The following is a 12,920-nucleotide window of genomic DNA, read 5'->3' on the forward strand; positions in this document are numbered from 1 at the left end:
TTATTCGATTTAATTCCGATACGAAAGTGAATTCGGCCGAATAATACTCACGCCACTTTCGTCTATATATATATATATATATATATATATATATATATATATATATATATATATTAATCGAATCTTTAAATTTTTGTTCTTATTCGATTTAATTCCGATACGAAAGTGAATTCGGCCGAATAATACTCACGCCACTTTCGTCTCTACCCGCTCCACTAGAATATAAAAAGGAGGGCTTATGACGTGTGCTTTCAGTAAGCAATAATGTGTTGTAAGAAAGGACTTCCGCTGAGGCGTGACTGAGAGCGAAGGAGAGTTTTTTTTTTTTTTTTGGATCAAAGAGGCGCAGCCACCTGTCATTTATTGATAAGGAAAAGAAAAATTTTGTACAGGGCAAAGGAGCGTAATGGTCACTTTCCCTGTACATGCAGCACAAACTTTAAATAGGCCACATTAAATCTTGATACGTCATGCATATTAACTTCTCTGTTATTTTTTACTGTTATTTTATTCAACTATTTTTGGATTATAACGGCGTACACATATATTACGTTATTAGTATGGTTGGGCTTCAATGTATTTCGTTTTTGCTTTTACTTTTACTATTTGAGAATCTTAACTTCATCTCATTACTCATCCAGGCTATACCATTTGAGACTCTTAAATTACCTCATCTCATCCAACCTACCAGACAAAAACAAGGGCGTGTGTGCTGTAGTATATCTAACGCTCTGAAAGCCCTCATTTCTTCATTAAGTTCAGACATGTGATTCTGCTTGTCTTACACGCATGCGCATGCGCACGCGCACACAGAGAGAGAGAGAAAGTCATGAAATCTTACCGCCGGATGGTTGGTTTTCGTGATGCGTTCTCAACAACAAGCCTAGTGATGTAATGCTCAGTTAAGGCTGATTAAAAGGACATTGGATCATATCGTCATCTCATATGTATCCCTGATAAACAAAAGGACAGCATCCTTTCACCCTCCTCGCATGGTGGATAAATGGAGGCTCCAAGCCAAAATAAAGAGATCTCCAAGAGAAGTGCATGTTCAATGATATTCCTCTATCATACTATACCAATCAAAAATAATTGATTGATTGATCGATCGAGATGGTACAAACACAAGCAATGAAGTCGAGAAATCTTCGATTTGGATCGTTAGGAAGCGGCATCATCGTATAAGACCCGGGACAAAGACAACAGGCAACTTTGATTATTTGTTGTGAGAAGGAAATTAGAGATGAAGACTACATAGAACTTTAAAAGTCGTCCACAAATACATGTACAAGGCATTGCCAATTATGGTTAGAATCTAGGCAAAACGATATGAACAGAGGGAGAGACATTGGGTGCTGGTCTCATAGCCATCATGCGTGCATGAGGTATCGATCTGCGTGACTCCAGGAACATCGAACTTCATCTTAACCTAATATTCTTGCCGTGTCCTAAGTTCATCATCCGATCGGAAAAGGGTACACTGAGATAGATAGCATAACCCCAAGAGACAACCTCACTTTTTCTAAAGGATCCTATATACAATTACATATATCAAATTAGACTACACACAACTCATCAAATGCAAAAGTATCTCTTTGCTTTTCCAACAATGTTCCCCCCATATCAAAAGAGAGAACAAGAGTACAGCTGATAGCCAAGCTGCACCCCCCAAGGCATCCTCTTCCCTTCATTCCCAAGCAACGGCTTCCATAACAAACCATCCTCCATCTATCCTCCTCAACCAGCCCTCTTCGAAATGGCTCTCAGCAACACCATCATTGCTGCCATAAACTTTGTCGCTATGCTGCTTTCCATCCCGATCATTGCAGCCGGCATCTGGCTCTCCATGCAAACCGATAACTCCTGCGTCGGACTCCTCCAATGGCCGGTCATCGTGCTGGGCGTCGTTATTCTTGTTGTGGCCTTCGCAGGCTTCGTGGGTGCCTTCTGGCGCATCCCGTGGCTCCTCCTCTTCTACCTCGTCGCCATGTTCGTCCTCATTCTTCTGGTCGCGAGCTTGGTGGTATTTATCTACACTGTTACCAACCCTGGGGGAGCCCACCCTGCCCCAAGCAGGGCCTACTTGGAGTATCGTCTCGAGGACTACTCAGGATGGCTTCGACGAAGAGTTGAGAGCTCACACAAGTGGGATCGGATCAAGAAGTGTCTTGGCTCCACTTCTACGTGTGCTGAATTGAACCAAACTTATAGAGAGGCCCAGGATTTCTTCAATGCAAGGATCAATCCCCTGGAGGTGAGTATAAAGCTGCACAGTTGTTTTGCGGAATGCTTTATAAGTCTTAGCTGTTGAAAATAAATAAACTTAATTATGCTTTGGATCAAGAGATATTTTTTTTGTGTTCTCAAGACACCTTGTTTCAATTTCAAGAGAAGATATTGAAATTAGAAAACTAAATTAATGTTATCTTATTATTAATAATGACTCTTGGTATTTTCTATAAAATACACTTAGAATTCCTCTCTTTGTATAAAACCAAAGTGTCATTCATAATTATGACTCTTAGTATTTTATGTAGAGGATAGTTGAAGGATTGAAAAATTATCTATATAAAGGGATATACTTGAGTCACTTTGAAAAAAAGAGAGTTGAAGGAATATCAAACAAAGCTAAAGTTCTCTTCTTGCAAAAATCTCTATCATCTTCATTTCTTAGTAAGAAATACTTCAATACTCCTCTCTTCCTCTATCCACCACAACAAAGTAGTATCAGAGCTATGGCTAATGTAGGAGGACTTTCATAATTTTCTCTTCCTCATCTTACCAACACCAACTATGAGAATTTGAGTATCCATATGAAGGCGTTGCTTGGATCTCAAGATATTTGGGACATAGTTGAAAGAGGTTATGTCACGCCCGAACCCAACATCCGAGTCGGATACGTGATGGCCGCACACTCCTTGGAGCAAGTCCTAAAGAATATGCAAGGCCAAAATAAATCATTACAACCTTAACATCCATAATAATTAATTTCAACAATAATTCGTAAAACTTTGCATAATTATAAATTAAATTTCTTCAATCCTCTGATCAGGTACTATGATACTCTATCTATCCATCTGCTCACTCGTAAGTCCAAGCCATAGTCAATCATAAACATCCTGTATCTCTGAGAAGAAAAAGAAAGATGAAGGGGTGTGAGCTTTACAGCCCAGTAAGAATTCTTATATCACACTGATATAATAATATAATCTGAAAATAAGGATAAGCAATAAAACATAAAATTTGATGTTCAATGTCCAGAATAATACAAATATCCATAAATTTTCTGTATTGTTAAAATAGATACATCATCATATGTTAACAGGTGAAACACTTTTATTCAACAATTATTTCATGTCTTATCTTTCATTTCTCCTTTCATAATCACATGATTTTTAACATTTTCTTTCTGGCTCTGGACTATCCAAGTCTATACCTCAGTTATCATCCGAATCAATTTTCACATAAAAAGCCTTTCAAGACTGTCCCAGGATGAGCTCCTGACCGGCTGTCCCACGTACGAAAGCCCGTGAGAGGCTGTCCCAGGCATAAGCTCCTGGCAGACTGTCCCAGACATGAGCTCCTGACCGACTGATCCACCTATAAGCCAGTGGGGGCTGTCCCAGGCATAAGCTCCTGACGGCTGTTCCATATGACAAGACTAGTCCATATCATTTATCTCTTTCTTTTCATTTAATCATTATATGTTGATTTCATCAAATCAATTCCGACTTGCATTATGATCAATTCAGATATGTCATATCCATATAATCATGCCATCAATCTCTGATACATATATATTGACATAACATACCCATGCTCAAAGTCAAATAACAGTATCTCAGGTATAATAAATTCATCGATCTCAATCCGACGATGCAAAACTAATAATGCAAGACCAACAGTAAAATAGCATATATACAATCGTGATCATATACAGAGATTCTTACCTTTACCGGTGACTGATCCAAGTACCAAAAATTAATATTCTTCTTTGATTTATGAATTTTTTTAACAAAATATTTCATTCGATATCATATGCAGACAATCATCTCTTCATGATCCTGATCAATATAAAAATCATATATAGAGAATTTACCGATAATCGATCTTAATAACACAAATCGAGGACCTCTCTTAGGATTAATCAAAATTAGGATTTATCTAAGTATCTAGATCCTCCACTGATCCATAAGACTTCTAGAGAGAGAAAATCCATGAAGAGAGAGAAAATTTTAAGAGAGAAAGTGGAGAGAAAAATTTTCGTATCCTTCAGATGAGGCAATTATGGTCGAGATCATCAGAGGTCCTATCAGGATGACTCAATATAAATCAAATATTATAAATTTCGAATAGGATCAGACTGGGATCAGATCTACCGTACGAATTTCGGAGCAATCTCAGATCATCTTATTTTCATCTCAAGTTTATCCTAGGGTCCATGATGCAATCAAAGAGGAAGAAAAGATCCTAGAGAGACAAAATCCATACAGAGAGAGAAAAGTCTAGAGAGGAATCTAGAGAGAGAAAATATAGAGAGAAGGTAAAGAGAGGAGAGAGAGAAAATTTTTCTCTCTTCTTCTCCTTTTTATTTTATTTTATTTTTATTTTTCTCTTTCTCTTTTTTTTTCTTTTCTTTTTCTTTTTTCTTTTTCTTTTCTTTTTCTTTTTTCTTTTTCTTTTCTTTTTTTTTTCCTTTTTCTTTTCTTTTTCTTTTCTTCTTCTTCTTCCTTCTTCTTTTCTTTTCTTCCTGCGGCCTCCCTTGGCTGAAACAGGGGAAGACCGTGAGGTCCCCCCTCGGTGGCTCGGGCTCCGATGGCTTGGTCGGAGATCCAGCAACGACGGCCGACCATGTGAAGCCAGTCGGCGATGGGATTCGACTGGTGGATTTTTTTTTCGAAAAATAGGAGATCTTCTTTGGAATTTATTTCCAGCAAAATCGATGGCCGACGGTGAGGTCTGGGGTTGTGAGAAGATGAGCAAGAGAGAGAAAAGGAAGGATTGGGACCTTACCTTGGTTCCGGTGGCATCTCCAGTCTTGATTTTCGGTGGGCACGGTGAAGGCAGTCAACGACTCCATCGAAAGAAAAGAGGGAGAAAGAAAAAAGAGGAAGCCTGATGTTTTCATGGCTTGCTTAAAATAAAGAAGAGGAAATTTATAGATGGGATCTAGGGCTCCTAGAGTCCCAATCCCATTCTGATTCAAAGAGGGAAGACGGACTCTATCAGGAGTCCTCTTCCGTTCTCTTCTTTCTTATTGTTTTTTTTTTTTTATCTGGGTTATTACAGGTTATGAAGAAGCTGGAGAAGCAGATACTCTTACGGTGCAACAACGAGAGGTCCTGCGGGATAAGAGGAAGAAAGATAAGAAGGCTCTCTACTTCATCTATCAAGCCGTAGATGAGTCGGCTTTTGAGAAGATTGCGGCGGCCACGACCTCTAAAGAAGTATGGGAGATTCTTCAAAATGCATACAAAGGAATTGAGAAAGTGAAAAAAATTCACCTTTAAACTCTTAGAGGTGAATTTGAAGCCCTACAAATGAAAGAGTCCGAATCCATCTTGAATTTCTTTACAAGAGTCTTGATCATTGTAAACCAATTGAGGAGAAATGGTGAGACACTTGATGACAATCGGGTCATAGAGAAAATCCTACGATCTTTGGACCACAAATTTGATTACGTTGTGGTGGCCATTGAAGAGTCCAAAGATTTGGACACTATGACGGTGGATGAGCTTATGGGTTCGCTTCAAGCCCATGAACAAAGAATACTAAAGAGAATACAAGAGCTATTGGAGCAAGTTCTACAAAGCAAGCTCTCCGTGAATGACAAGAAGGATGAGTCAAGAGGCGAAAGTAGCCAAAGAAGCCGCGGTCGTGGTCGAGGACGTGGTCGTGGTAGAGGTCGAGGTGGAGCCTATGGTCGTGGTAGAGGCTGTGGTGACCACAATAATATTGAGGAAGGCAACCAAAATCGTGGAGGAAGAGGACAAAGAGGTAGAGGCCGAAGGTATGACAAAGGTCAAGTTCAATGTTACAATTGCAATAAGTTTGGGCATTACTCTTTTGAGTGCTACTCTAATCAATCTAATCAAGTTCATGAGAAAGCAAATTATGCCAAAAAAGATGATGATGAAGATGACGTGCTTCTACTAGCACGAAAAGAAGGAGATGCTACCAATCAAAATATGTGGTACTTGGACTCCGGTGCAAGTAACCACATGTCCGGGCATAAAGAAATTTTCATGGAGCTTGATAAATCGATGAATGATCATGTTTCATTTGGAGATGCTTCTAAGGTAAAGGTGAAGGACATTGGTAAAATATTTATTCAACTCAAAAATGGAAGCCAACAATTTATTTTCAATGTCTATTATGTGCCTGATATAAAAACTGTTGGGTATAAAATACCCACGGTCGAAGTTCTCAACAGGATTAGCCCTTGCGGACTCCGCCCGGACTCCTACGGGAGCCAGGCTCCGCCTACGACTTTGACTCCGAGAGGACTCCGCCCGGACTCCTACGGGAGCCGGGCTCCGCCCACGACTTCGACTCCGAGAGGACTCCGCCCGGACTCCTACGGGAGCCGGGCTTCGCCCACGACTTCGACTCTGAGAGGACTCCGCCCGGACTCCTACGGGAGCCGGGCTCCGTCCACGACTTCGACTCCGAGAGGACTCCGTCCGGACTCCTACGGGAGCCGGGCTCCGCCCACGACTTCGACTCCGAGGGGACTCCGCCCGGACTCCTACGGGAGCCGGGCTCCGCCCGCGACTTCAGCTCCAAGAGGACTCCGCCCGGACTCCCACGGGAGCCGGACTCCGCCCACGACTCCAACCTCAAGGGGGACTCCGCCCGGACTCCCACGGGAGCCGGGCTCCGTCGCCAACTTCGACTGCCGGTAAGATCAGTCCGGACTCCTACGGGAGCCGGACTTCGCACCTGACTTTAATTGCAGGGGACTCCGCCCGGACTCCCACGGGAGTCGGACTCCGCCCATAACTCCAACCTCAAGGGGGACTCCGCTCGGACTCCCACGGGAGCCGGGATCCGTCGTCAACTTCGACTGCCGGTAAGATCAGTCCGGACTCCTACGGGAGCCGGACTTCGCACCTGACTTAAATTGCAGGGGACTCCGTCCGGACTCCTACGGGAGCCGGGCTCCGCCCGCGACTTCAGCACCAAAAGGACTCCGCCCGGACTCCCACAGAGCCGGACTCCGCCCACGACTCCAACCTCAAGGAGAACTCCGTCCAGACTCCCACGGGAACCGGGCTCCGTCATCAGCTCCGACCGCTGTCGAACTTCAACCGACGGATCTGCACTCCCTGGCAGGCCACAATAACGGCCACGATCCTGCTCCACTTCCTGCGACGGATGCAGCGCGATTCTCCCATCCGCTGGCAAGTCGCGACAACAGACGCCGCTCCACTCCCCGCGGCAGACTCCATGTGGCACGCCCCGGTGATAGCCACGGGTCCACTCCACTACTCTTCGCAGCAAACTCCACCTGACCCTGGGCAGCCCACTGCCAGACGGTTACAGATGTCGCTATCAGGCTACTGCCCCCTCCGCCTATAAAAGGGGGCCTCAGATACGTTATTCGATAAGCTCTAATTCTTTACCTCAAAACTCTGCTAAATTCTCCGTTCGAGCACTCCATTCTTGTTGAGGCAGAGAACTGACTTGAGCGTCGGAGGGTCTTGCCGGAGCAACCCCACCTCCGGTTTAGACTTCCTTTGTAGGTCCCGGCGGCGACCGCGACTCCCTCGACTCCAGCTTCTCCGGCGCAAGCGGATTTTTGCACCAACAACATTCTTAGTGTTGGGCAACTCTTGGAGAGAGGATTTGATATGCAACTGAAAGAAGGAAGCTTCTATTTAAGAAAACAAAATAAATTGATTGCTCAAGTTCTTATGTCAAATAAATGCATGTTTATGCTAAATATAAATCATGTTACTGCTAAATGTCTAAGTGCATGTATGAAGGATGTTTTTTGGCTTTGGCATTTGCGGTTCAGACATGTAAACTTCGATGCTCTAAAACTTCTTTCAAGTAAGAGAATGGTGAAGGGGCTGCCCTATATTGATGCCCCTAATAATATATGTGAGGGGTGTATTTTTGGCAAACATCCAAAGAGAAGCTTTCCAAAGGAGTCTTATAATAAAGCAAAAATATCACTTCAACTCATCCATACCGACATTTGCGGACCGATTACTCCTAGCTCATTTGGAGGTCGTCGTTATTTTCTAACTTTTATTGATGATTTTAGCAAAAAAATATGGGTGTACCTTTTGAAAAAAAAATCAGAAGTATTTCAAGCTTTCAAGGAGTTTAAAGCTTTGGTGAAGAATCAAAGTGGTTATACTATCAAGGCATTGCAGTCAGATCGTGGAGGAGAATTCACATCCAAGGAGTTTGAATTTTTTTGCAAATCTCATGGTATTTGGAGATCCTTGACCGCACCATACTCACCTCAGCAAAATGGTGTCGTAGAAAAAAAAATCGGACTATACTTGATATGGTCCGAAGTATGCCTAAAACAAAAGAGATGCTGAAGGAGTTTTGGGACGAGGCCATCAATTGTGCGGTCTACTTGCTTAATAGATGTCCTACAAAAAATTTAGAAGGGATAACACCACAAAAAGCATGGAGTGGTTACAAGCCCAATATTTCTCATTTGAAGGTGTTTGGGTGCATAGCTTATGCATATATTCCAGATCAAAGGAGAAGCAAGTTAGATGATAAAAGTTTGTCATGCATCTTCATCGGATATGATCCAAGATCTAAGGCCTACAAACTCTATGAACCAAAAGAGAAGAAAGTCATTATAAGCCGAGATGTAGAGTTTCAAGAAGATGGCATTTGGAATTGGAACACTAACATGGTGATGATACAAGATGAAGAACAAATCAAGGAGCAAACTAGAGAACCAACACCACCTTCATCTCTTATTTCATCGGATGAAGAAGATTCAACATCAATAAAGACAAGGAGTATTCAAGATTTATATGAGGTAACAACTTCCCTAAATCTTATTTATCTTTTTGCTAATGAAGAAATAATTTCTTTTGAAGATGCTATCAAAGATGAGAAGTGGAGGACAGCCATGAATGAGGAGATAAAAGCCATAGAGAAGAATGAGACATGGGAACTCACTTCTCTACCAAAAGGTTTTGAACCGATTAGAGTAAAATGGGTTTTTAAAGTCAAAAAGAATGCACAAGTTGAAGTAGAGAAATACAAAGCACGACTTGTGGCTAAAGGCTACAAGCAAAAGGTCGGGATTGACTACAAAGAGGTCTTTGCTCCCGTTGCTCGAATAGAAACCATTCGCTTAGTGATTTCTTTGGCAACTCAAAATAAATGAAAGATATTTTAATTTGATGTCAAATCAGCCTTTCTTAATGGCTACTTGAATGAAGAGGTATATATTGATCAACCTAAAGGTTATGTCAGAAGTGGGCAAGAAGACAAAGTGTTGCAATTAACAAAGGCTCTCTACGGTTTGAAACAAGCACCTAGAGCTTGGAACTCAAGAATTAATACATATTTCAAAGTTAATAGCTTTGTTCAATGCCCCTATGAACAAGCTCTCTATGTCAAAAAGAAGGATGGAAATATATTTCTTGTCTCATTATATGTTGATGATCTTATCTTCACCGATAATTCTACACAATTGATCAAAGAATTCAAACAAGCAATGGCGAAGGAGTTTGAAATGACTGACATGGGACTTATGTCTTATTTTCTTGGCTTAGAGGTGAATCAATTAGAAAATGAGATTTTTCTTTCCCAAGAGCACTATGCAAAGGAAGTGGTTAAAAAGTTCAAGATGGAAGAATGCAATCCTATTAGAACACCAATGGATTGTGGTGCAAAATTATCCAAGAATGATGAAGGTAAGGTAATTGATTCTACACTCTCCAGAAGCTTGGTAGGATGTTTGAGGTACTTGACATGTACAAGACCAAATATACTATATGGTGTTGGTCTGGTGAGTCGATTCATGGAGGAACCAAAATCAACCCATTGGAAGGCGGCTAAGAGAATCCTACGTTACATTCAAGGTACTCTAAGCCTTGGTTTATTCTATTCTTATTCTAATGACTTTCAACTTGAAGGCTATTCTGATAGTGATTGGGGTGGAGATATGGATTATCGAAAAAGCACTTTCGGATTTGTATTTTTTATGGGTGATACGGCATTCTCATGGATGTCAAAGAAGCAATTGATTGTTACTCTTTCAACTTGTGAAGTCGAATATATTGTAGCATCTACATGTGTTAGTCATGCAATATGGCTAAGAAACTTGCTAAAGAAAATTAATTTTGATCAAAATAAAGCTACACAAATTTATATTGATAGCAAGTCGGCAATTACTTTGAGAAAAAATCCGGTCTATCATCAAAGGAGCAAACATATAGATGTTCGCTTTCATTCAATCTGGGAGCATGTGAAAAATAAAGATGTGGAGCTTATTTATATAAAGACTCATGATCAAATTGCGGATATTTTTACTAAACCACTTGGAGTTGATCTCTTTAACAAATTCAAAGGTTTACTTGGTATGAAGGATGGAAGACAATTAAGTTTAAAGGGGGGTGTTGAAAATAAATAAACTTAATTGTGCTTTGGATCAAGAGATATTTTTTTTGTGTTCTCAAGACACCTTGTTTCAAGAGAAGGTATTGGAATTAGAAAACTAAATTAATGTTATCTTGTTATTAGCAATGACTCTTGGTGTTTTCTATGAAATGCACTTAGAATTCCTCTCTTTGTATAAAACCAAAGTGTCATTCATAATTATGACTCTTGGTATTTTGTGTAGAGGATAGTTGAAGGGTTGTAAAATTATCTATATAAAGGGATGTACTTGAGTCACTTTGAAAAAAAGAGAGTTGAAGGAATATCAAACATAGCTAAAGTTCTCTTCTTGCAAAAATCTCTATCCTCTTTATTTCTTAGTAAGAAATACTTCAATACTCCTCTCTTCCTCTATCCACCACAACATTAGCAAGGAATTAATCCTAGTTAGATATGGAATAAATTCTGTGCATATAAAAGATAACCTCATTTCAGACATAATCTCAATACCTGTCTCCAGAAATTGGACCATCTATTACTGCGGTCAATGTAGATGATTTTCTTTTAGTTCTTCCAATACTAATGCGAGAATTCATAGGAATCATAAAAGCTCTAGAAACCTTGGACGTGTCTGCAACGGGCAATATATATAATATATATATAACTTGAAATATACATTGTATAATCAAGACAATATCCCAAAAAATTAAAAAGAAAAAATATGATCATGATATAATAATCATTATATGTTCTTATAATGTGAAAGTTCCTAATGAATTTTAACTTCCTCACCTCTTGGGTACGTCCATGCCAGCAATAGAACATTGGATATATACTATCATTTTTTTCTTCTCCCTTATATATATATATATTATATATATATATATAAAATATATATATTATATATTATATATATATATATATTATTTTCAAAATAAAATATAGAATGTTTTTCTAAAATTTTCCTTTCTAATAAAATCTCATTAGTATGACATCAATCAGTATGGGAGGACAAGCTTGATAGGTCTATCTTATGTGAACATAGGCTATTTCGGCCACAATAATATGTTGAACAATAAAGGAACTAATGGGCCCAGCAACTAGACCACTGATGAGCTATGACAACAACGACAACCAAATTGATTCTATGGATGATGCAAGCCCAGCCTATTAACATCCCGAAAAATATTTTGTGCACCCAGTGTTGAAGCCCATAATGTGCCACGAACTGCAAGCAAGGGATCTTGGCCATTGTTTCCATCCATAGTCCATACTGACCACTTCTTTTCTTTGTTGCATTCCCCAGTCAGGATGCTGCAAGCCACCAACCCAATGTGGGTATACATTCGTGAACCCGACATACTGGATCAGCCCAATTACCATTACAGCCGACATGGACTGCGTGCTGTGGAGTAACAATCAGACACAACTCTGCTACTCGTGTTCATCATGCAAGGCAGGACTCCTTGCAAACCTTAGGAAGGAATGGAGGATGGCAGATATAATCCTACTGGTCACTCTACTGGCCCTCATTTGTGTTTACCTGATGGGCTGCTATGTCTTACGGACTGCCAAGACTGATGAGCTCTTCAGGAGATACAAGCAAGGTTACACTTAGTATGATCGATGTTAGGGTAATACGTACACAAAGTACACAATTTGGAAGAGAGGTTTTGGTGGGACAAAGGTTGTGTGGTGAATGTGGTGATGTGGATTGGTTGTGGTGGGAAGGGAATAAAGGTGAAATTCAGTGAGAGATAAGGACAGGAGATTCCCTGAAGTAGTCCAGCATAATGGGGCATCGAATATTTTCTTTAGTTTGTTTAATCATGGCTCAGTGCTGTAACTGGTGATCTTTGATCCTTGAAGTCACAATGTTTTAATTGCTTTTTCTATATGACATGTTGCTATATCTAAGTCTTTGATTGATATTAATTTCATTCATTTAATCAAAGCTTTAATATTTGCACCCTCTGACTGCACGTTAGATTCTCAGGGCAACAGATCACTTTCAATTTCTAAAATAAGAATAACTTAATTCCAGTGTTAATCTACACTTTATAACAAACTAGCCTAGCAATTAGTCCTCAGTGTTACGTAATCTTAATTCAGCATGACTAAAAGTCTTAGTGGCCCTAACTCGCCGACAACTTGCACCATGGGGAGAGCATTTCAATGGATTCTTTTATTTCATTTTCTGGACATTTGGTGAACCCGCTATGGAAGCCCATGGGCTCTTGACTGAAGACCAACCATCTAATTATGACCGTCGACCAACCATCTAACGCGTCTGCTCCCTGCCCTGTGGACTGGCATCTCATATTCTATTGTTT

At 40.4% G+C, this 12,920-nt stretch overlaps 1 protein-coding gene across 1 annotated transcript; it reads left to right on the forward strand.

Moving 5' to 3' along the window:
• The first annotated feature begins 1,524 nt into the window (after positions 1 to 1,524).
• LOC105037386 (protein TORNADO 2-like) lies at positions 1,525 to 12,474 on the forward strand. The gene is made up of 2 exons (XM_073255071.1): positions 1,525 to 2,254; positions 11,894 to 12,474. The coding sequence occupies exons 1-2, from the start codon at positions 1,757 to 1,759 to the stop codon at positions 12,203 to 12,205; spliced, it is 810 nt and encodes a 269-aa protein (XP_073111172.1). The 5' UTR covers positions 1,525 to 1,756; the 3' UTR covers positions 12,206 to 12,474.
• Positions 12,475 to 12,920: the final 446 nt, after the last annotated feature.

Source organism: Elaeis guineensis, chromosome 4, assembly GCF_000442705.2.
Source record: "Elaeis guineensis isolate ETL-2024a chromosome 4, EG11, whole genome shotgun sequence".
Classification (NCBI taxonomy): domain Eukaryota; kingdom Viridiplantae; phylum Streptophyta; class Magnoliopsida; order Arecales; family Arecaceae; genus Elaeis; species Elaeis guineensis.

Coding starts and splice junctions, on each gene's coding strand:
- LOC105037386 (XM_073255071.1), top strand. CDS start 1,757: ATGGCTCTCAGCAACACCATCATTGCTGCCATAAACTTTGTCGCTATG. Junction 2,255..11,893: donor CAAGGATCAATCCCCTGGAG/GTGAGTATAAAG, acceptor TGCATTCCCCAG/TCAGGATGCTGCAAGCCACC.